The sequence below is a fragment of the Macrobrachium rosenbergii genome, chromosome 16 (genome assembly GCF_040412425.1).
Source record: "Macrobrachium rosenbergii isolate ZJJX-2024 chromosome 16, ASM4041242v1, whole genome shotgun sequence".
Classification (NCBI taxonomy): Eukaryota; Metazoa; Arthropoda; class Malacostraca; order Decapoda; family Palaemonidae; genus Macrobrachium; species Macrobrachium rosenbergii.
Genome location: NC_089756.1, coordinates 26618594 through 26644008, shown reverse-complemented (window position 1 = coordinate 26644008; position 25415 = coordinate 26618594). Strand labels below are relative to the sequence as shown.

General features: G+C 35.3%; 1 protein-coding gene and 1 long non-coding RNA gene across 2 annotated transcripts in view; both read left to right on the top strand.

The window, feature by feature from the left end:
* Positions 1-8128, top strand: part of LOC136846912 (putative sodium-dependent multivitamin transporter) — a 35125-nt gene extending 26997 nt beyond the window's left edge. The window contains exons 10-11 of the mRNA XM_067118165.1: positions 5521-5891; positions 7948-8128. Coding sequence (XP_066974266.1) covers positions 5521-5891; positions 7948-8128 — 552 coding nt within the window. The remainder of the gene's footprint in view (positions 1-5520; positions 5892-7947) is intronic.
* Positions 8129-11970: 3842 nt separating this feature from the next.
* Positions 11971-15798, top strand: LOC136847229 (uncharacterized). Its single transcript, XR_010855664.1, has 2 exons — positions 11971-12076; positions 15149-15798. It is a non-coding gene; the product is annotated as an uncharacterized lncRNA (long non-coding RNA).
* The last annotated feature ends 9617 nt before the right edge of the window (positions 15799-25415 follow it).

The following is a 25415-nucleotide window of genomic DNA, read 5'->3' as shown; positions in this document are numbered from 1 at the left end:
GGAAACTTCTGCATGAAATCAGGAGTGGTCGAAATGAAAGGCTGAGGATTGTTAGGAATGGAAACCTTTTTTCCCTGTTCCTTCCCGTTGTAGAACATCATAAATGACAGTTGTATCCTTTGCTTTTTGAGTTCATTGTACACCTGTTGTAGCAGTAACATTGTCTCAGGTATCAAATAGGTAACTTTGATGTGCCATTCTGTGGATAGATCATAATCCTTGATTCTATCTTTACCCTTCTGAATTAAGCTGAAAACTTAGCATATCTTCTCCGGTGTCTACTTCAGAGGTTCAGCTTCACTTTTTGATTATGTAGATCTTCCAGGTCCTTGTATGTCAGCTCGACATCCTCTTTGGAATACTCAGCAACATTGTCATAAATCTTCCCCCCATTCTAATGCCACCAACTTGTCTTGCTAAATCAGTGATCCTCTGCACTTTGCTGTTGATAGCTGGGAAGCCCTTGAAATCATTCTTATCCTCACTCCACAGATTCTTCCAACGAGCATTCACCGTTTCCAGTTTCATAATTATTCCCTGGATATACATTATTGCATTGCAATGGTGAATGTTTTCAAGCTTTCCATGACATTCACATCTGGATTGGCATTGATAGCTGAGCAGATGGTGTCAAAGACCTGCCTGAGAGTAGGCAGCCTTGTCAAAGGGAATGATGCTTTGGTCAAGAGGCTGTAGAATCTTGGTCATGTTTGGATGCAGAAGCACGACCTACACATCTGGGTTTTCGAAGGTTGAACAGAGGATGACCAAGAACCTTATCTATCATCAAAAGTACTTTAAAGCTCTTTAAAAAGCTTTTTACTTCAGGGATGAAACATTCAAGGAACCACTAGGTAAAGAGCATTGCAGTGATTCATGTCTTGCTATTGTGCTGTCAGTAAAATGGAAGAAGCCTCTTTTTTTTTTTCTTCTTCTTCTTCAGAGTGCATGGATTTTTCACATAGTAAACAACACCAGGCCAGCTCCGTTGCCACATATGGCACTAGGGTCGCCCTGTCCTTCCATGATTTAAAGCCTGGCGCCTGCTTTGCACTTGGGTGAATTTAGGTCTTACTAGGCATTTTCTTCCAGAACAGTCCAGTTTTATCACAATTGAAAACTTCCATGGGTTCGTAGCCCCACCTGTTATTTTCTTTAGCTCTCAGAGAAATGTGTTGGCAACTTCTTCATCAGCAGATGAAGTTTCTCCTGTAATGTTACTGTTTTTAAGTTAAATTGATACATAAACTGATGTAACCATCCTTTACTGGTTGCAGATGGCTTTGTTGCCTCTCAGACTCCAGCCTTATCGCCAAATTGTTCATACAAAGATAAGGCCTTCTGCCATAAAACGTTTCCATCAATAGGGACCCTCTTCTTTGTCATTGTCTTCTGTTCACACACTTGGTGCCTTTCCAATTTTTACTAACACTGTCCTGCTTTCCAAAAGTTATTTTTTGTGTCGAGGGCACAGTAGCAAACCTTCTACAAATGCTTTTCTGATTCTTGTAGATTGTGCAAATAGATGATTTGCTCTTCTCTAATCCTACAAATCTCGGCAAGAGACAGTTTTTCTATTTGTCTTATCAAGCACTGTAATCTATGTAGTCAAATTAGGCACACTTTGGAGCCATTGCATGGGTTGATTAAGATTTCATTTGAGCAATGAAATGAAGAAGCACTGGAGATAGCTGCAGGAATAGGCTATGTGCAGACTGAGTGTGGATTGGGAAATTGTAGTGTTGTGCACTTCAGAAGACAAATGGTAAACCATGGGAAGATGCTGGGCAGAACAAGGGGTAATGCATGGGTACTAGCATTGCCTGACACTTTGTTTTGATCATGTTTCTACTTGTTGGTATAATATGTGTGATTTGAATTTTACTTATAATATTTTATTTCCATATTTAATTATTTTTCCTGTGTGTAACTTTGCGAGAGTGAAATGGTGTTAAATGAACCCGTGTATACTGGGACCAACTGTATTTCCTTATGTAGTACTTTGCATGTTTTTTTTCTTGTTATACAATAACATAAAACTTTCTTGATTTACCAGAAACACACACGTTTCTACATTTAGACAATGTAAACAACACTGAATGTGCTGACAAATGTTTTTGGAAAGAGATCGTCTAGGTAAATTTTCACTTTCTAATGAAAAGTAGTTGTTTGGTACTTTGCCAATATTTTTCCTCACCATGAAACAACACAAAGCATTCCTGGGTAATATGAAACATATTGTTATGTTTTTGTTTCTAATGACAAGGAATAATGCAAAATATATAACACACATCTTCGAATAAAATATAGGTGTTTGGTATTTTGCCAGTATTTTTTCTTACCATGAAATAACTTGAGGCATTCCTAGATATATATATATATATGAAAGAAGATATATATATATATATATATATATATATATATATATATATATATATATATATATATATATATATATATATATATATTTATTTTTTTTTTTTTTTTTTTTTTCTTTCAATGACAAAAATACGGAAATATAAAACATAGCACCTTCAAATGAAATATAGTTTTTGTACTTTGCCAGTATTTTTTCTCACCATGAAATAACAAAAGTATTCCTGGATAACCAGAAACATATTTTATATTTTCATTTCTAATAACAAAAAATAATGCAAATTATATAACACGTCTTTTTAGCACCACACCGGCAAAAAGATATGCATACATTTGTCTTTCCAGGACAGAACAAAAGCTAATCCTTTGATTGGTTGGGAGGTGGAATCAATTGGTGAATATTGAGGAACCATTCTATTGACATTTCAAGGCCACAAAATTTTTTAGTGGATGTGTGAGGGCAGTAATTTTGATCTCAGCATGGTCACAGCCTCACAGGGTCTGCCAGCAAAGCCACATTCATACCCTTGCAGGGTATAAGGGTTAATGTACTCCTGTTCTGTACTTGAAATAGGTCATGGGTGGAGTTCAAGTTTGATTGATCTGTTCCCTGTATTCTAAGGGCCAATCCTGTATTGCCATTATATTATAAAAAACACCTCGGCTAAATATCATAGTTGAATTTGTGTACCTTTGAAAATTTGTGATATAAAGGATTTTAAGTGGTATTAATCAATTAATGAATGAATGATTGTAAATTAATGCAGGACGTGGATTACAAGGAAAACTACTATGTCATCGTACACTGCATATAGTGTATTTTAGTTCTATTTATTCATGTGAGATAATTAAGACATTTTATCACAAACTCATACCTTACAAATAGCCCACATTCATGGTCTTCAGATGCCCTTGTCACTGCAGTCTTTTGTTAATAGACATAAGATTTGGAGTATTTATGCTCATGGGTCTCAGGATCCACAGGTCCACACCAGTTAACTGCTTCACTTTCATGCTTTCTCTAAACTCTTTCTTGCTTTGCAGTAAATTCCCAAGACTTGGCCATTTTTAAAGAGTACAGGTACACCATTGGTTTTCAGACACCTTTGGTTCCAGAGTCTCAGCTGATTTGTGATTTTGCTGGAACTTGAGAGGTTAAGGAATAGAATTTCACAACTCCTCTCACTTGATAATCATATACATCCTTTGTACAGTATCTAAAGCACAGTTGACTAAGAAATCTAGATTGTCAAGTACAGTATTTGTATAGAGAGGGAAGATTTTGTAATCAGTTATCAGTTATTTATAAACAAACTAGTTGATAATAAATTTCTTGCTTGGTTGCTTAAGAACTTACTAATAAATTTTGATAAAAGAAGTCAAGTAATATCAGTAAATATAATTTCAATGTTAAGTTAGGTTGTCTGATTAATTTTTCCAATATATAAAAAACTATTGTACCTGTTCTTTTGTATATTCTGAATATGTATACACTGTATATAAATTTATTATTATTTTATAACTGTCTTTGCTATCATTATTTATGAAGATACAGGTGGTTGTTGTATCCTGATGCAGACATTATAGTATAGGTTATGACAATAGTAGTAGTTCAGTAGGGATACAGTTTTAATGATTTTAACTATAATAATTAGATATATACATATATACAAATTTATTTGTTAATATTGTTACAGGTGCAGTTAGCAATGTAAGACTGCCACCTGTGTTAACCCTGTGGGTATTATAAGTAGACACAGTGAAGGTTGATACAAGAACTATCTAGATATACAGTATACATGCAACTCCTATAACTTGGGTAAAAAAAAAAAAAAAAAATTTATAAACCACCTGCAATGCATGTAGCAGTGAGGGTTCTGTAGAGATGAGAATATATTGGAAACTGATACCTGGTCCAAAATCAGGTGTAAATTCATTGCTGGTGGCATGTAGGTTTTGATGCTCGTAAGTTTTGTTCCCAAGAATTACTTTATTAGGTTTTCCTTAGTTTATCTTATTAAAATGAACTACCTTTAGTATTTTATAAAGGTATCATTTTTCTATGTAGCAGTAACAGTGTAACTGCAATAAAATGTTATTCCATATTTGATATTTCCTATTATGGCATCCGGGATTTTGTTAGCTTGGATTTCAAAAAAATTTCTGCACGAGCCTACATCCAATACTATCAAAATCCTAAAATACTGCACCAGCTGTAGCCTCATCAGTGTACATGCACTGAGAAGCTTAGCCAAGAAAACTTCTTAACACGACACATCTGGGCAGTTTGTACTTGATACAGTAATTCATAATCTGTTCAAGGTTTTCCATTCACAGATTTTTCATTTTTAGACAAGACTATTTAATGTTAAAATCAGTGAGTTTTGAAAAGACAAAGTATTTTTAAGATAAATGAAATGAAACAAGTATGATATGTTTTATGCTGTACAAGCCAAGTCAAGCTATTTCTATGCATCGAGACAGTCAGATGTGCACAGCATACCAACCAAAACAAAGCCATGAACTCGTGAGTGTAGCCACCTTATTTTTATTTTTATTTTTTTCTAAATCTTGGGAGTCAAAATTGGGAAGCATGCTTGAAGCCAGGTCAACAAGGTATTTTGCTAAATGGAGTGAAGCAGAACCAGTGGCTCTGACAATTGACTTAGGAAAATTTTTTGCCAGTTGCATTACTCCCTACAAATACAGTAACAATGGAGATATCACACAGCCTTTTTATCTGGTTTTCATTATCCTATAATAGTTCTTTTTTAAGTTTTTTATTGAAACTACTGTCACACTGTGTATGGGGTTTTTATTTAGTTCTCTGTGTGACATTTGACCCTCAAAGTGGTTCAACCCTCTTAGTACAATGTATAAAAGGGTTGCAAGAGCATTATTCCCCCTGTATTTTTGCGTAAAATACAGGGGAACGATGCCTGCTTCAACCCTTTGATACACATTGTACTAAGAGGGTTGAACAATTTTTTGAGTGATGAAAATACATAATGAGAACTAAATAAAAAATCAGAATCAGATATTAATGTGTTAACTGTAATGTGGACAATATAATTTTTTTTTTTCTTATTAAAATTTAATACTGTACTTCTCACATAATTGTCAAAATGGTGTTTTCGTTTACAGGGAGCTATGATAGGTCTGGTCTGTGGCTTAATTATTACTATGTGGATTGCTTTTGGAAAGCCAAAACCACCACCCCATTTCAAGCCTGTGTCTGTCGAAGGATGTGTGAAGAACGTCAACAGTACACTGAAAGACTGGTTATCAGTAGGAACGACCATTGCACCAGTTGATGTGTGGGATTTTGAAAATATTACTCTTGAAAATAGTACCTATGATCATGATATATTCACCTCTTCATTCTCAAGTCTGTCATCAGAAGAAGGAAATTCTACTGATGGGAGTTTCATGAAATCTGCTGTACCTGTAAATTTGACTACAGTCTATTATTCAAAATCTGGTTCTAATGAGACTAATCCAGATGGTCAACAAAGGTAAGATCCACAGGAAGTAGTATAAATACCATAAGAGAAGCCAGGATAAAATTATTGTTCATATTTTTGTGTAGTGTAGTATTTGTAATTTTTATTGAAAACTAAGTACAACTGGCACATGAAGTGTGCCCTACTTAAGGCATTTAGTACCCTTGGCATAACGCTTGTCTTTCTTAATTAGCTTTATCATTATCACTACAGTAAGGTTCACTAATCCAACACCAATGGAACTTAATGATTACCTCTAAACACAAGCTAACCACCATCTCATTCCTTTAAAATGTAGTATACTATATTAATATTTTGTTTAATGTTTTACCCCAACTTTTTCTTGCTTTTTTTCCGTATTAAATTAGCCAGTGAACTGTTAAAATAGGCGGTTATAAGCATTTTAGTTTAAGGGGTACAGGTTATTTGGCAGTTATAAGCAGTTTTAAGTGTTTTTAGAGGGGATTTTGCCTTTTCTAGGATTTTGACTCGGAAAGCTACGAAAACGTTATCAGCACTGAATGGGCCAGTTGTCCTGTGAATTAAAATTTAGTTAAGTGTTTTGTTCACCTCTTCAGAGAATTCCTCAATGGTTAATTTCCATGGTATAAAGCCAGATGTACATCTAGTGTAATTCTTTGATTTACTGTACATGCTGTGATAGTCTAAGTTTATTATATAATGTATAATTCCTATTTATATTAGTTTCAATATGGTGTTCTTTCTCCTAATCTGTAGATCATATCTCTTATTAGTGTGTTAGTGATGAAGTTGGAGGAGTGTAGTTTTATCTGTAGCTCATCACAACTACTACAAAGTTGAAGGAGTTTCATTCAAACTTGGCACAGAGGTAGACCTACATGCATATATGCATGGGAAGAGGTCATTCATCATCATGCCTGTCACACAGCCATTCATCATGTCTGTCACACCTAACCATCTTTTTACAACTTGGACATGATTAAAGGGGTTCCAGTTCAACTTGGTCCAAATGTAGATTATCATGTATGGGTGTGCATTAAGGGAGTTTGTGTGTTTGTCAGTCCAGTATGTCACATTTCCTTTGTCATTACAGCTCCTTTATAGTGAAAGGGATTTCATTCAAACTTGAAACAAGGTCGCCTCTCTTGCATTGATGGTGGAAGGGATTCCAGTCAAATTTGGTAAGGGGGTAGACCATCATGTGTAAATATGTGGGAAAGGAAATCATTGGTCTTTCGACCAGTGTCTTACACACTTACTTTGTCATCCTATGCAGTTGAAGGGATTTCATTGGCACTTGGTACAAAGGTAGACATTTGTGCTTAGGCATACTGTTGGGGGATCTTTCGTTTGTGTGTTTGTCCAACAGTATGTCTGTCGTGTAATTTGCCACTAATTTCTCTACAGTTAAGGAAGGGATTTCAGTCGAACTTAGTGCAGTGGTCAACCGAAATGCTTGCATGTACATATAGGGAAATCATCCATGTGTGAGTCAGTTTCTTTCCATCAGTGTGCCTGTCACACTTACCTTATGTAAGGACTTTGTCAGATGGCAGACGTATGGTTTCAGATTAGTTAAAGTTGGTTCTCACACATAACTTTTGCTGTAACTTGGAACTTTGAAGATAGAGATTGAGATTTCGTATTTGGCCTGTAGACTTAACTAATTAAGTCCTCTTGGATGACTCTGAGGTTAGTGACTTTCTTTAACTAACCATTACCATATCACGAATAGTTGTCATGGGGGTTATTCATGTTTCACAAACATATCTTGTAAAGAGAAAATTGTGGTCGATTTTTATTTCTCAAAGAACTAGAATGGTGTCTCCAACATCTTTTCATTCAGAATGTTCATAGAGAGGAGTTAGTGAGGGACCAATAGGGGACATATATTGCTTCAGCAGTACTCTCAGAAAGCTTGTTTTAGCTTTTATAGCCAGCCCTTTAAAGACAAGTTCACTTGTTGATTTTTGCAAAATTCATGATGACCAAAGAGTGTATCCTTTTTATCTTTAGACATCTAAGTTGTTAATGCAGTTTTTTTCTTTTCAGCTTTACGTGTATTTATTATATTCTTCTCTTGCAGTAAGTCATTTCTGCTCAACCTTTACGCACTATCTTATATGTGGGTTGCTGGAATTGGCTTCTTCATAACCCTTATTGTGGGCCTCCTAGTCAGTCTTGCAACGGGTGGAAATGATATTCTAGATGAAGACCTGTATTCCAGCTGGGTGATACCCTTAGAAATCCTGGGGTTTCCAAAATGATGAGTTCGTTTATTTGAGTAGTGACTTAATTCATTTGTTTTTTTACTGATACTATAGCATGTTTTATTGATTTGAACTAAGAGTACAGTGCTATGTGTGCATGTCAGTTTTCCTGTTGGTAATGTTTTCTAAGAGGGTCTTAACTTTTGTAGTTTGTTTTCAGTTATAACGTTGATGAAAATTTACAGGTACTTGTAGGTTTATGGGAAGTATAGGGTATTATGATTTAGAAACTTAACATAAGAGAATACTTCTAAGTACTTGTGGAAACAAGCTTATATTAATGTACTTTTAGCTTAAAACTAAAAGTACAGGCAGTCCCCAGTTAACAGCGGGCTCGGTTAACAGCGATCCGGTTTTATGTGGCTTGTCTAACGATGAAAATCGGCAATTTTCGGCGCCGAAAATCGCCGATTTCCGCTTATCGGCGCCGATAATTGGGTATTGGCGCCGATACATACCTAACAGAGGCGCTGATAACCGAAAATCGGCGCTTTTCAGCGCCGATAACCCCCGAAAATCGCCGATTTTCGGTTAGTGGCGATTTTCGGTTATCATCACACCCTCAGAAACGGAATCCCGCCAATAACCGGGGACTGCCTGTATTATGGTTTGGTTTTGATTCATTGTGTTTTCAAGTCATGGCAGGAAAAATGAGATGCTTAATCCATGTCAAATAAAGTCAATAAAAGTGAAATTTGACGTACACAGTAATGGTTATTATACGCTTCAGATATGAATTAGTAAACAAAGAAATTTCAGTTGGTAGAAGCTGGAAGTGTAATGTCGATAGTAAAGGGTCCAGAGGAATTATTATAGGGTTCCTGAGAGTTATTATGCATGGATGGCTGCAGTTTATCCATTCATTAGATTTTCATATTACATATTAGTAATATTTAAGGCACTGCTACTGTATGTGTTAAGTAAGATATATATTCATTAAGAAAAATCCTATGAGGCAGCCTTATTAAAATTAAGAGTGTTAAGTCAGTGGTCCAGTTGAATTATATATCATTAATAATAGTAAGTATGGATGAATTAGGAAATAACTAGCTGCTTATATGAACCAGTGTGACAACTAGGACCAGGAAGAAAAGGTTAGGTTAATAAATACAGATACTGAGTAATTTTGTTTTGGATAAGTTGTCAAATGATTGATGAATGCAAGAGATCTGAAAGCAAGTGTGGGATGAAGAGGTGACTAGAGAAGAGATGATATCTGTGTAAACTGAGGTTGCATGCAATTACTGTATATGCCAGTGTATAAGGCAACCTTTTAACCTTAAAAAATCCCCCCCCAAAAAAGTGGGGGTCATCTTATATGCCAAGTATAAAAAGCAAACCTTAAATCCTGCTGAGATTTTTAATGATAGGCTAACCCCTGAAGTGTCGATAGTTGCGTCAATAGTTAACTACCGTTACAGCTATTGACTGTCAACAAAGCAACTGTAATAATGGTAAAAACCATAGGTAATTCAGGTGAATCACTAGCGACACAACTATCGATACTGTAAACAAAATAACTGTAATTACTGTAATTATCGTGTGTAATTACCATAACTAGACGTTAGGATGAGCGAGCTCTCACTTTGTTACTAACTTGAATCCAAAGCACCTTTATTATAAGGCAATGATATTAGACAATTTTGTTATTGATACTTATTATGCAGTGCCATTTTAACTTTGATACATAATTTGGGGCTACCAAAAGGGTAAATCATGGTAGTCTAACTTTCTTGTTTACGAAAAATAGCCGTGTTCGTACAGTTGTGCTTGACTTATGATCCTTGTTGTTTACTAAAAGCCAATATTTCCTTGTTAGTATTTTACAATAAAACTAAAAGGTGTTGTGATATTGATAGTTCTCCAGTTATCCTTAATATCGGGGTTCTTTTCATTTTCAAAGGAATGCACTGATGCAGATCTACTTCCAGTGGGCATTACTCTGCCGATAGTGACGCCACTGACATTGAGCATTTGTCGTGATGTTTACCGTATATTTTTCCTAAGGGAATACAAAAGTACTTTTTTGTAATAGTGGGCTTTGCCAAACATTTTAAAATCTTGAAGATACTGATTTCACACATTTTTGGTACAATACCTCCAATAATTATGGATGGTATTTATGTACCAACTAACTTATATCAGCTGATAGTGTTATGATAAATTAGGGATCATCTTATATGGTGAACATGCCTCTAAACCTACATTTTTACATGAAAAATGGGGGTCGTCTTACATGCCAAGTCACCTTCTTTGCCAGCATATACATTGCTTTAGTCACATTCAATTTGTTGAAAAAAATTGCAGTAGACAAAAAGAAATTAATCATGGATTTTTGGGTAAATAGAGCATTTTTGTAAAGTACTTTGAAGGTGTTCTTAGAAGTGAGTTAGGAGGTAGTTGAAACTAATCATAAAAGGATATTGGGACCTTAATAAGGTAATTTGTCAGATAAGAAGGAAAGCCGGATCACTAAGTATAGAGGGAAAAAAAATTAAATTATTGCTGAGAGTGGTAAGTAAACTTCTCCCAGATAAGGGCAGCTAGCTTTATAAGTAGTAGGGATGTAGCATTAAGGAAAGACATGCAAAGTAATGTGAATGTTTATGCTTTTGACATAGAATGTAAAACCTATATCATTGTAAAAAGTTAAGTTGTGCTCATGTGGAATACACAGAACAGAATGTCCAAAAATTCTCGCTGTTGGCCCAGCATTCGACTCTCCGAGCGGCCAGTGAAGAATTAGAGGAATTTATTTCTGGTGATAGAAATTCATTTCTCGTCATAATGTGGTTCAGATTCCACAATAAGCTGTAGGTCCCATTGCTAGGTAACTAGTTGGTTCTTAGCCACGGAAAATAAATCCTTCGGGCCAGCCCTAGGAGAGCTGTTAACCAGCTCAGTGGTCTGGTTAAACAGAGATGTACTTTTTCTTCTGGAGGCCCTTACAAAAATTAAAAGAACTACATCTTGAGTCTCCAGAGTGGAATATTAGACAACAATGCTTTCACAGTTGGTAAGATTCAGCAGTTGCCACAGAAGTTCTATTGCTGACTTACCAAGTGTGAGAAATATGTGACCAAAGCTTGGGTACCGTAATTGTGACCTAGTGGTCTTATTAAATTGCTTTATATTAATAATTACAATTTGCATCAAGGAAATGTAGCCTGCCGTCTTGCTGGCTATAAGTAGAAAACATTTGGATGGAAGCGTTGTATGTAAAATCTATCACTCCTGTAAAGTTTTATTGAAGCATTTCACAAAGGACTATGCTGAAGAAATTTCTTAAGTGAATATCTCTTGATGGAGGCTTTCGCTGCAAACATTTCATTGCTCTGCTGTCTTGTTTCAAGCTCTCAAGTGAAGTTGTTTGAGAATAGGATTAATTTTACAAACATTTTGATGGCATTTGGTATAATTCCTTGCAGTTTCTATTATCTTGGACCCACTTGCTATTCTTAATCTTTATTTAGTTTCCCAAAAATAATTTTAACAAAAATATATTTAACTTTTATTTTTGTCTTGAAATTAGACTTCATGTTACCTTGCATTGTATAATGTAATGTACATTTGGCCATACTGTATACTTTAATGCTTGCCCTAATATTCCACTGTTCTACCACAACGTTATGTAATATGGGTTTCCAAAGAACATATGATTTCATGTATAATTTCTGAAAATGAAAGCCAAGATTTTCCTGCTTTTGAAATTGTACAGTAGAGCCTGTTGTGTTTGAGATCCTGCATCAGATAGTGAATCAGACTATTTTTTTTCCATTATGGAGATTTTGCTTAATTGTGTTGTTGGCTGCAGTATGATATAGTTATATTGACTTTTCAGAGTGATATCGGCAATGAGACTGAATTGCATCCGGTTTGTTCACAAGCACCCTTGACAGCTGCTCCGAGAGAAATTACAAAACTGTGATGACAGAATAAATGGAGGTAATGAAATCATTAAAACTTTGCTATTAGACTTTAAAATATTGTGGTAATATCACCCCTAAGAATGTCATGAACTTTGATTTGGTGAAGTTTACAAGCTAAGCTTGTCTTCACCTTATTACATTAGTTGAGGGAACAGGTGTAATGTCCTAATGAATATAGCACGATGTCACTTTCTTGAGTATGAGGGAAAGCCCTTGGTGGATAAACCAAATACCACTAGGCTAGACCAACAAGATTCTTGGCTTTAAGGTATATTTCATCTTCCTCAAGGCAGATTTTAACCCAAAGAATGAAGATTCAGGTTTCAATGTGTTAAGAGGCCAAGACACTAGATCACACTTAAACTTTTCAACTCTCTCCTGGCAGGCATATCTTCCATGCCTACAGGCAGACACTAGTGAGTAGAAAGCAGTCACCCTTTTGATTACATAAAAGACAGTAATCTTCAGTAGTCCCTTTTAAGAGGAGAGTAAGATGAGGCCTGTGTCGTCTTGGACAACTCCACCCTTTGACTTTTCTCCAGAAATATTGGATGTCCTATTCTGCAAGTGTGTCAGTATTCTAGGTGTTCTCACCTATGTGAAGTCTGACAAGGTTCCCTCAGCTAAAACTAATGTACCTAGTAAAGGAGATGACAGTATGACAGCTCCAATTTATACGCAGGGAATGTCAATAAAATCACCTTCTGGAACACACAGGTTGTGGTTATATTGGAACCACTTGATTGAGATGACAGAACTGATGAACCTTAGTCAAGGACAACTTGCAAGAGCAGGTTTATGCGTTGTAAAAGACCATAGGATGGAGCTAAAGACTTCAAATAAATTTTCATAGTAGACTTTATTATGTGGATACTTATCTACTGTTAAAGATAGCTATATATTCATGCAGCAGATGAAGGTTGGCATTCAAAATATAAAAATAATCACTTGGCTTACCAAGATGACTGTCTAGTTCACCTGTTCTCCACCAGGTGTGTATTGATTGTTTTTTTTAGTTGTCAGAATTTCTTGACAACCCACTAAGTTGTGGGGAGGCTTGGGCTGGTCACACTTTAACACTAGGTAAGTATCCAGATGATAAATATTATGAGAATATATATATTTGGGGATAAATCTTTCCTACTGTTAAAGATTGCTGATTCCCACATTAAGATAAGGATGGTGGGTTAGTACAGCTAGACCAATAATTGGTTTAGCTAAGCAAAGCAAAGGTTTGTTGCATGAAACCCAAAACATTCCCACCTAATCTGGGATCCATCTTGGATAGTGCTGCCACCAGATGGCAGATCCCATTCAGGGAGGAAGGCTCTCATGCGTGAACAGGAAAAAGCATCCTTACAGAGAAAACTTCATCAGCAGAAGCGATGTGAAGATACCTCTGTGCCTGGGTCCAAAAGCCCAGTAAATGACAGACCAACTAAATGAAATATCTGATGGTATAAAGGTATTCCCCTATACAAAAATTGTATCTTCATGCTCCCCACAAATTCAAACCTAGGATTCAGCCTAATGAAAAGAGGCTACAAGATTGCTCTTTCTTTTGGCCCAGGAAAAGACCACCTGCTACTGCTAGTGGACTAAAGGCTTTACAATTTTTAAATGAAATTTGCCTATCTTTAAGGTAATGAGCTTCAAACATAATGTTACACCTCCACTGCACTGTGTAAGGATTTAGCCTGGTAGGCTGATTTGACCAATGCCCAACCAAAAAGGACTGCATTTTTTGACACAGGATTGTTAGTCCTCCGAAACCCATAAAACAAAGGATCGACACTGCCGCTGATAGACTTTAATCCAATAAATAAATTTTAATTACCTTTACTGGGCAGAGAAGTCCCTCATCCTTATCCCCCACGAAAGTGGTCGAGTTCGTGATTTTAACAGAAGCGGTTTTGCGATGAAATCATTCTTGATCTTGAAGAAAAGGCAAAAGGATAGATTGCACCTCTTTACAAAAGCCCATGTTATGAACGAAAGAGTGTAATTCACGTACCCATATAGCAGTCACTAGTGCTGCCAAAAAAGTATCTCTTCATAGTTAAAACTTTTAGCAGAGGTGCCTCCAAGGGTTCAAAGGGGCTGATGATAAAAATTTCAGTCCCAAATCTAGGTATACAACAGGAGTGTGTGATTGGTTTTAGGTGTCTTAATTTCAAAGATCTGACAACCTCCTGTGCAATGTTCAACTGAACATGGCAGAGCACAGAACATATCATTGACATGTATCTTCGAATCGAAGATGCCAAAAGTTTCTAATATCTTAGGAAATGGAAAAGTTTTATAATGTCTATGGAGGTATGGGGTCAGGAAATCCCGCTAGAGCAACACTAGCAGCAGTAAATGAACTACTCTCTGTGATAACGAAATAGAGGTTGTCTCCCCTCAATTTAGGGATAGATTCTCAAGAAACTTTAGAAAATCCTCTAGCTCATAGGAGACAGTTGATAGGAAGAGGGAGATAGGAAAATGAATTTGTTCCGGTTTGATATGTTTAACAGTGGATGCCAACCTCCAGTGGTATGGTCTACATCTTGCCAGCTGTTGTGGGAGTCATACAGGGAGAGCTCAGATTGCAGTGTGTTGGCCTATTGGCCTAGACTTGGAAACTGCTTGGGATTGGGACAGGAACACACACTGATGGAGCTCTGCCAGAAAGATGTATTCTCTCTCCCCCTGCTCTCCTACTGAAACCTTGGGCCAAAAGGGCTAAGTTAAATTTTGCCTTTTCATCATTTAGGTTTGCTGCCAGGAGCATGTGACATATCTTGCACATGTCCAGTGACCATCCAAAATCAACTATATACCTGTAATGGCTGTGTTCATGGCAGGTATGTCCTGAAAGGCAAAAAACAAGTTGCACATATAATAGGTGAGTACTACTATCATATGCACAGTATCCCATTGGTTTATTTGAGGTCTGGCCTTATCCCTCATTTGTAGCATAATGGTGTCTAGAAGTGGAAAACTATTGTATGTTGTACATCTTGAGTTAAATTTTGGAAGAATTTTAGAAGAGATTTATTTTAATGTTCCTATGAAAGTATGTAATTGTTAACTTTCTTTTCAGGACTTTTCAGTTTGGATTTCTATCTACCTAAAACATCGCCCACGTAGCATCACCTGTTGGTTGTTTAAAAACTGAAGCAGCAGTCTTCCTGTTTTGTTTCTAATGTCCTTGTTGCCGGATTGAGGAGTTACTTAGGCGTTAGACTAAGTTTAAATATCTGAATATGAAAGCCACATCTTGCCAAAATCCCATTGATGGGGTTTTGTTTTCTGCTTGATCTTGTCATCGTAACAAGGTATGTCTCGTCACTGCTTCAGAATGGGGAAGTGAAATAATTGTAAATCCCATATTGTAAATGCGTATAAAATAAGGATTTAAATTCTATGCTTTGCACAAATGAGGTCGCCTGGATATTGTAATGTCAGTAAAAAAAATGTCTTGCTTCCCAGGAAGACAGTATTTTGATAATTGCAATTAACTGCTGTCAACCTTACTCGGTTGTACCATTAGTAGTGGCATAGAAGCTGCCAGACTACATTGCATCCAATATTGCTCCTAGAATTCTGTCACTGAATACACTTGGTCAGGCAGATTGCATGAGCAAACTTATGCATGTAGCTATAACATGAAACTTAGTTTTTAGTCTTGGAAGTCTAATCAGTTGTTTTTATAAATGTCAGATATTTAAATATACTACAGTGTTATATTGATACTGTGTTATATATACCTCAGATCCTTGAAAGAGAATCTAATAGTTGACATATGAAAACAAAATATTTCCATTAAAATGGTGTCTTCTAAAAAAGATAAAACTTAATTTTTAATACAAACCGACAATATAAAGCCATCTTGTATGTTAGGAAATGTGTTTAGACAAATCTCTGAGGGAAGAAAAGGAGGAGTGCCTGTTTCTTGACATGTGAGCATTGCCCATTCACCAAAAGGCCCAATAGGTCTCTCTAGAAAACAGCTCACGGCTCATTCTTTGTGTTGTAAGCCTTTTACAGCTGTGTGCAACAAACATATGCAGTAACTTTGATGCCAAACTTAAATTAAAGTGGTGAGGACTGTAGAAGGCTAAAATCAGATACTTGGAGGTAAGAGCTGCAAAAACCATGGGTAAACCCTGTGCATTGCTTGTATAGATTGTAAATTGACTACAAAAAAGTTGTCCTACATTGTAGAATATTACCAGTTACTCTGCTGCCCTGAAAGGCACCTGGGAGTATGTCGTAGACCACTTATGCGTCATACTTTGTAATTAAAAATGATCATGTCATTGGACATATTCATATAAAGCAGTATTTTGTTTGGAAAACTGAGCAAGTTATCAAAACTCATTATCTCATGAGCACTGTATTTAGCATGAAACATTCTGCCATCCATCATTTTTCCATAGGGGTGAATAATTACGCTACTGGGCCATTACGAGACTGTATTTCTTATGATGGATCTGTTAGTGTTCTGCTGAGTAGCATAACCTAGTTCCTTATCTGAAGCTGCTGGTTCTCCAAAGGAACAACAGTAAAGTTCCAAATTGAACAGCAAAAAATAACACGTCAGCAGAGTTTTTCCTGATGTGTGCCAAAAGACTTTAGTGCAATCATCAGTCTTACGATTTTGCATCTTTGCAACAATGTCAGTTGGCAAACAGACTCCAAGCCCTTTGCATGAGTAACTCTTTGATGGGATGCAGAGCTTACTAATATGGTGCAAAAATGCAAATACCAGTAGTGAGACCACCTTCAATGTAAATTGAGAAAAGAGACTACTCCTCAGACTCACATGTTCCTCTTTTGGGTGTGTCTTCTCTATAAATGCTTGAATATGTTTTATATCTGAGGAGGTTGAATCTTTCTTCTGCACTTTAAAATCTAGGAAGGACAGACCTGGAACCTTTAATGGCTGATTCTGGTAAACATTTGCCTTCCTCTAAAGAAAACAGGAAATCTGCTATGTTTTGAGTAGTAGTATGGCTCAGCTATAGAGAATTTCCACTTTGACTGCCATAATTACACTGGAGTTCTTATGTGGCCTTGGCTGTCTCTCAGTAAATGCCTTCCTTTTTGAGTTGATGTTTTAATATCCTCAGGGCATGAGAATTTCCGGTGCCTAGGTCCTGATGGAAGCTGGAATTGCCATTGTGTGAGGTTTTCTGGACCTATCTACCAGCTGGACATGAAAATTCAAGTCATTCTTGAATTGGCTAGAGAGACTATCAATGTTACTTTTAGGTAGTTTACAAGTGGTCACTTACGGTTTCTGCGAGTCGGGGAAGATGCAAGTGAATGCTTGAATGCATCCCCTGTCTAACCTATCAGGTCTGATAGTATGACTGCTGTTAAGTCTGATGGGACTGAGCAATACACTGATGATGTCTTCTTGATGGCAGTGAACAAATCCACTATAGTATCAAGGATACCCATAGATGCCATTATGTCTTGCATGTGTCATTGCACAGTGACTGCTGTAAAGGCAGAACTTGATCTTCCATGATAAGGCTGTCAGTTTTTAAGCATTTTTTGCTGCTACAGTAGTCATAGTATGTTCTGTGATCCACATAAAATGCATAAAATTTGACTTCCTGGTTTCTTGCTTAATGTCTTGATTGAACCTATACATGCTGCTCAAAAGTTTCAGTCCGACAAAAAAAAAAATGCTTTAAAGTCCAGAGAATTTCTGATGTTGGGTCTTCCATCAAAAAAACAGAATAAAATAGCTGTCCAATTTTTTTTTCAAGTTAGCGAGTGTTTTCATTGTAAATGGTAGATTTTTTATGGTATGACAGTGTGCACTGTTTGACAGCAAGGAGTGCTGCTCATTACTTTCCCCACCCATCTAGTTCCAGGAGATGAAATTTGAATTTATTTACCAGATATACAGCTTACTGGATTTTTTAGTTATCAAATATAAGAGTCCAGAATGATTAAAAGTATTTTGTACTTGATCGAATTATTTAGCAAATAGGCTCAACATGGGATGCTGTATAATAAATATTACCTTGCTAAACTGAATCCATTTTGTGTTTTTTTCTTTTTTGCCAACAATTGAATATGTTTCAACTGGGCTATATTTTCTCTTTTTTATGATTGAATGTGTAATGAAGTCAGTGCCAAGTTTATATTTAGTTACCTACACATCCATATATTTTGTTTCTTTTGTTTAAGAATGAATTTTTAGTGTATAGTTCTGTAGTCAATGATTAACGCACATACAGATGCAGTAAAATGTAATTAACATAAATGCTGTTATAGTTAAAAGCAAATGAATTCATAAATAGAAACAATGCATCTACAAGACAATGTGGAAGTGATGATGTAAAAATGCTGATGTCCCTTTAATGCTGTGATTCCTGACTCATTGTCTACAGCAGGTTTCATCCACTGAATAATAATAATAATGAATGTCAAGTGGAGTCTTTGTATTAAAATGTTAGGCTATTGTGTAAAAAACATAGATGAAACGATAAAGTATAAAGTTTTACAAAAATACACTACGTACAAGAAAACAAAAGATGTTAATATTTATTGATATCTTGTCAGCGTGTTTGGAGAGTGCTACTCTTGCCTGACACTTCACTGTTTGCAACTGCTAATATTTTGATCATAGATTTTTTTTTACATTATACTGAAACAGGCATTGCTGTCAAGTAGATTATTTATTAAATGAGTAGTAATTGTATTACAAAATATGTGCACAACTCGTGAAGGTTACAGTTGTTGAAAGGAACTGAAACATTTCTGAGCTTCATTGATCTAACCATAAACATAATAATAGCTGTTTTACACTATTAATTATATATATTTTTTTAATTTAGGTACCTATAAGGACAGTATTTGAGGGTCTTGAAAGCTGATAAATATAATAATGAATGCAGCAGTACACAGGGTACAAAAACCTACAGTAATGAACGCAATAGTACACAAGGCATAATAAATAAAAAAAAGTATCATATGCAAAGCATGTGTATACAGGCATATGTCTGTTGATTTTGTAATAAAAGAGTAGTTATTGCTTTTTACCCTCACTTTGGTATTACATCATTAAAATAGAATATAATGTCTATCCAAATTTGTGTGCTTGCAGGTTTTGTAAGATGTAGTATTGCTTCAGTACTTTTGTTTATTTGGTATGGCATACAAAAATTTACAAAACCATTACAATGTCCAAATACTTCATAAGCTATGATTTTAGGTAGTCATACATACACTGAAACCTTGTGTAAAAGTAATCCTTCAATTGTCCGGATTAACAGAGCCAAGAGCCTGTTGGCTAAGGTCACACAAAACTCTGTGGGTGTAACATAACACTCTGTACCCCTACTCTCCCTGCCTTGTCAATACTGTACTTCATAAACACCCATTGTGTGTGTAAACAACCACCATCACACCTTAAACAGGGAACTTGATGCAAAAGGCAATTAGCTAGCGTATTTTCCTGTATTTGAACCCTTTGTTTTTTACTCGTGTACAACGTAATATAGTAAGTACACCACCAAATAGAAAAGGGTATCACTTTTTCCTGTTGGCCTAAAATCAAACATTACAGTACAGTATAACACTTTAAAATGCATTTTACACAAAAAAAATGCAAGCTTCCCTTCATAAAACATAATATGATAGGTACTGTATACAGACAGTCCCCACTTATTTATGTGCAGCATCAATTAATGGCATTTTGGTGTTACAATGCCTTTAACCAGATTTTGGGTGCCGGTAAGCAGTTTATTGGTGTCGATAGGTGGTTTATTGGCGGCAGTAGGTGATTTATCAGTATTGGCAAGCAATTTTCAGGGGCGGTAAGAAGTTTGTCAGCGCTTATGGCTTCATAAACTCCATTTACTGTATTACCATAATTACTGTGACGTTCCAGTAATCGATGATTTTCAATTATCGGTGCTTGCCTTGGAACGGAACCCCCGCTGTTAGCCACGTACTGCCTTACTGTGTACAATACACTACTGAGTAAACAACCCAAATATCACTTGATTTTTCATATTGAATAAACCCACTAAACATTACAGTACAGTATAACACTAAAATACATTGTACACAGAAAAACAGTGAACTTTTTTTTTCCTCTGCAACAGCATTGTAGGTGTGCTACATATGGTACACTACCGAAGAAACAAGAGTATCATTTTCTTTTTCATTTTGCGTTAACCCATCAAACATTAATACATTGTACTCAAAGAAAGCAAACCTACAAACTTGAAAATAACAATAATATTCTTTTTATTTCAGCTCAGGGCCATATTCATGGAATATACAAATACAATACACACAATCTAGATGCATAAGATAACATGATAAAAATAATAATGTGCAGTATCCACACAGTTGCTGAAGTAAAAAAAAGTAGAATCCATAATAATGGTAATGACAGTAATTTTATAGAGAATAATAGTAAAAAAATATTAAAAATTATATAAGTTAAAAATACAGGTTGCAGACGATTAATTTCCAGCTAGGGATATTAGGTTATGAAAATCACGTCCAGAAGGCTAAATACAAAAATTGACAATAGCAAAACTACAATGATATTAATCACGGTAATAATAAAAAAGAAAATACCTGTACTGTACCAATAGTAACAAGAAATGTAGAAATATAATAATAATAATAATTAATAATAATAATAATGACAGATACCTCATTATCCCATCTTTCCCTCACACATCTGCAGAGTTGTGGCCCTGTTTGAGTCTCCAGTCCGCCAATGAAGAATTAGAGGAATTTTATTTCTGGTGATAGAAATTCATTTCTCATTACAGTGTGGTTCTGATTCCACAATAAGCTGTAGGTCCTGTTAAGTAACAATTGTTCTAGTCATTAAAATAAGTCTAATCCCCTTCGGCCAGCCCTGGGAAAGCTGTTAATCAGCTCAGTGGTTGAAACCAACACACCTTGTCCCATAATTTAGATCTTCCTTAGCATACCTTGGCTGAGACATACAATCCTTACAGCTCATGTGCACTGCCCACCTGTCAGAGACTGTTGCTCCTTCTCTTCTTTGGAAAATGTTTGTCTAGGAACATTTCAGGGTAAAGAAAATGTCACCATATGTTACAGGTGTTTTATTAAACTGGCGTATTTGCTAAATCAGATTGCCTTGGAAGAACTGTATAGAACAAAATATGCATTTATGGACTTGAATGTTAGAAAAGAGCAGATTTTTTCACTCTGGTCTCCTAATGTATACTGTACAAAGCTGTTTTGTGTTCACACAGGTCAAGAATTGAATACTTGACCTTAATTTTGGTTGGAGTTTTTAAAATCTTTATTTCATCTTTGAATCTTAACCAATTTGTTTTAAATATGACATTTAACTACTATTTGGTTAACTGTTAAATGATTACTTTCTGTGATTACCAATGTAATGAAGTTTGGTCCTCTGTGTGGTATTCCTTCAGTCCCCATGTTGCTATTTTTCTACTTTTCATCCTAATTTTTTTTTTTCATTTTACACTGTTTGTTTTTCAGCTAATACCTTGGTATTTCAGATTTTTGCCATTAAAAGCAAATCCTTGAGCCCACCTGTATGAGTTTGTAGCACCATATCTGTGATCTTGAACAAGTTACTTTGGAATAACTGTATGGTTGTAAAATTATGTAGCAGTAATCCTTTGCATTGTATAATTTAAAAGTTTATATTCAGTGTGTGCAGAGATATGCAGGCATAAATTTACATTCCTCCCCTTGTCCACTGAAAGAAATTTTGATAAATTAGCCTAGTGACAATATCCATGGAAACCTTTACAAAAAGTATTCTTAATATTTGTTTTGAATATACTCTCAGCCCATAGATGGTTGGTGTTTTGAATTTAAAAATAGTGTCTTGATAGTTTTCTCCTTGTTCAGTATAAGGGAATCGGTTCTGATTTGTGAAAACAAATGTTATGGGTTTGCATTTGGATGTTAGCTTTGCACATGTCCAGATTTGGATTATGTGTTTCGTAGATCATTAAAATAATTTGAAGATCAACCTATGAGAATTAGTCTGCTCCAAAGATATTCAATGTAACATCTGCAGTAATGTAGGTATAACAAAGGAAGAGTTAAATAGCTGAAAATATAATTATATTTTTGCATCAGCAGATATATTAATATAATGTAAGCATGACAATATGTTTTGAAGTGTCAGTTAAGACGACACTATTTACCCCTGAATCATGAATAGGGTGTCTGCTAAGATACTAAGTTGTTGTGAATCCTCATTGTCCTTGAATATCAGATTTGAGTTGTGTTGTTTGTTGGAAGTTGCATTTCCTCAAATGATTTCTGTATTTTCATTGATGATGTAGCCTAGTTGAGAATATTTTATTCTCAGTTTTCAAGATGTAAGATAGCTATGCCTTTGCTGTGCCACCTTTCTTAAAGCAAGAGTATAGCCATCTTACCATATTAAGTTATGTAAAATGGAGTGGTATTAGATGGAACCTAATTCAGAGATCATTTTGTAAGTTGACTTTTATATCCTGAACATTGGTTTTGATGTCTCCTTCCTTTTTACTAAATACCCATTAGGATACAAAAAAGTCCGTATAATTGTAGATCTTGAGATGACAGGCAGTTAGATAGACTATACCAGAATGGCTGATTTAACAAGTGATTGTAATACAATATGTTACAACACAAGATTGAGTGAAGACAGTGCCTAGTATGTCAGATGAATTGGGGGATAAAAGGATTACCACTAAGCCCTTTACTGAAGCTTCTGATAATTACATTATGCAAATTATTCTGAGTTAATAGTAGAAAGAAAAGGAGAAGTTTTACAATGCTCAGGACATGCAAGAGAGAAATGGAGAATGCCAAACTGAACAATGAAGTGGGCAAAGCCATGGACAAGGCAACAGGAAAGGAGGAGAGCATTCTGGAAGGTGGTTATTATGGAAAATTTATATCAAACTACGAAGCAGATTTTTAGAAGAAAATGAGAGTTTGACAGAAGGCACAAAACGTAGATGGCTCTGCTGCCTCTTCTCCATATTCTTAGTACACAGTTGTACACTTGGTCAACCCCAGGTATCTGTGCAGTTCAGTCTTCCTCACTGGAGAAGAATCAGACGTCGTAATTCTAACCTCATGTTGAAGTGGTTTGAAAGTATTTATGTGACCCATATAATAAGTGGTGTCACATGAGATGCTTAGAATTTCAGATCTTAATTAGAATAGTTTTACATAAATGAGAACTAATAGTGAAGCATAGTATATCAAGAACTAACAGTGAAGAAATCAAGGAAGAGAATTGTTTTGGTGCAGGGCATGCATAGATGAAGAAATATCAGATATATGTAGATAATTGATAACTTCAAAGGCTGAAATAGAGAGGGAATATGAGTAGGAGAGGTTGGCAGCCAATTAGAAAAGTAGTAGATCTAGAAATAGGTGGATGCCAATGCGAAGGACTGCACAGAATATTGTGAAATAGCATAGTTAAGCAACTGAATCAGATGGTAATTCCAAAAGGAAATATACAAGATACAAAGAATGGAAAAACTCGTAAGGGAAAAAAAAATATTGTAAATAAGCAGATGGCCAGTTTGAGGCTAAACTGTTCTTCCATTGGAGGAGTTGAAATAGTTATAGTTGAAGAATTAATTTTCCTTTAGAACTGCTTGAAAACTTCATTTTTTTCTGGTCCCCCCAAAATTTTTTGGGATTTTCCTGGTCCCCCCAAAATTTTTGAGAGATATTTCGTATAAACCATGTACAGTTAGTATGTTATATGTTAGAAAACATATGACAGTAGATAGTGACTGCTCTCATCATACCAGTCAGTCAGGGATTTGTGCATCCTTCAATCAAGCATGTAGTTGTTTGACAATATAAGTAGAGAAACAAATATTTTGTGTTTAGCAGATGCTTATAAATATTTGAGGCTGGTCAACCAATAATTATTATACTGTAGTAATAAACAAATTTATGCTGTTTCTTTACTTGGTATTTCTCATTAATGAACACGTTCTGCTGTGGTCACATGGCAGTTTTGGGACATTAAAAGCAGTATTTATTTCCTTAAGACGAAAGAGGTATTCATTTTGTTTGACCATTCCTGCTTAAAACTATTCAAGACTTTTGTGGAAGCTTATTGGCTCCCTTTACACATTCTTAGCATTACTTGAGGATATCTGTGGTCAAGATTATTAGATGTTATGTATGTTGATTTTAACCTTTGTCCAGGAAATAGGACAGACTGTGGTAAAAGTATTATTTACCTTTAAAAGGACATGACAGTTCTACTTTGTAGCATTATCTAATCACTTGGAAAAAGGCATAAATTTTGCAGCAATTGTAGTTTATTTTGGTAGTTTTGAGGAGTTTATTTTTATAAATATGAATTTGCAACTGTGTGCATAACCCTTATTACCATAACATAATGTGTTGTAGGAAGCACAAAGAAAATGCATGCAGTGTATATTTTATTTTGAACTTGTAAGAATAGCATTTATAGTGGAATGTGTGTGAGTATGTATAATAGTACAATCTGTAATGAATATCCTTCACTGACTGGTAAGGTAGTAGATGCTGTCAACAATTTATCCTTGTTCACTCATGTTCAGTAGTTTTTATCCATTAAGAATATTCCTGTGGTAGAAACTTTGGGAGTTACTAAGTGACTTAAGATATCTCTGGATATTCGGTATATCAAAGAAATGTATAAATTCAATCATTCTATCAAGAATTATGTGAAGCAGTGAATGACATATCAGTAAGTAATAAGTTTTTCTTATATAATTAATTTTATTTTGCTTAAATATCTCACAGTTAATGATTCAAGTAACATAACAATCAACTTTCTCTGCTTAGGATTGTGAGTGTCCTCATACCCAATCTTTAATAATGTTGTTTGGGAATATGCTCACTCTCCCATCATTACCAGTGTCCAACCCTTTTTTTTTTTTCATTCATGTTCTGATGAGTCTACCCTTCATATATTCTTGCAATTCTCATCTAAATTTGGAAGCTCTTGAGTTGTTCATAATCTTATGTGATACTGTTAATGCAGGCAATAGTTTCTCTTAATGAGATTGATAAACTTTTTCAGAATGATCTCAAAGCAGATAAATGTGTGCATATATTGAATGCTCTTAATATCTCAATGTTGAAATAGTAGACATTGAGTAATTAGATCTCTCAGCATCTTAGGACTAGGAAATGAATTGTATCAAACCAGCTTAAACTTCTTAGTAACAGTTCTAATAATGAAAGTGCTTTGTTTCATGCATGTACTATATTGAGAGACTAAATTTTTGGAGTGAGTTTTGAAAAATTTAATTTTTTTAAAACTATTAATGAATTAGCAATTTTTTTCAAAATCTTAC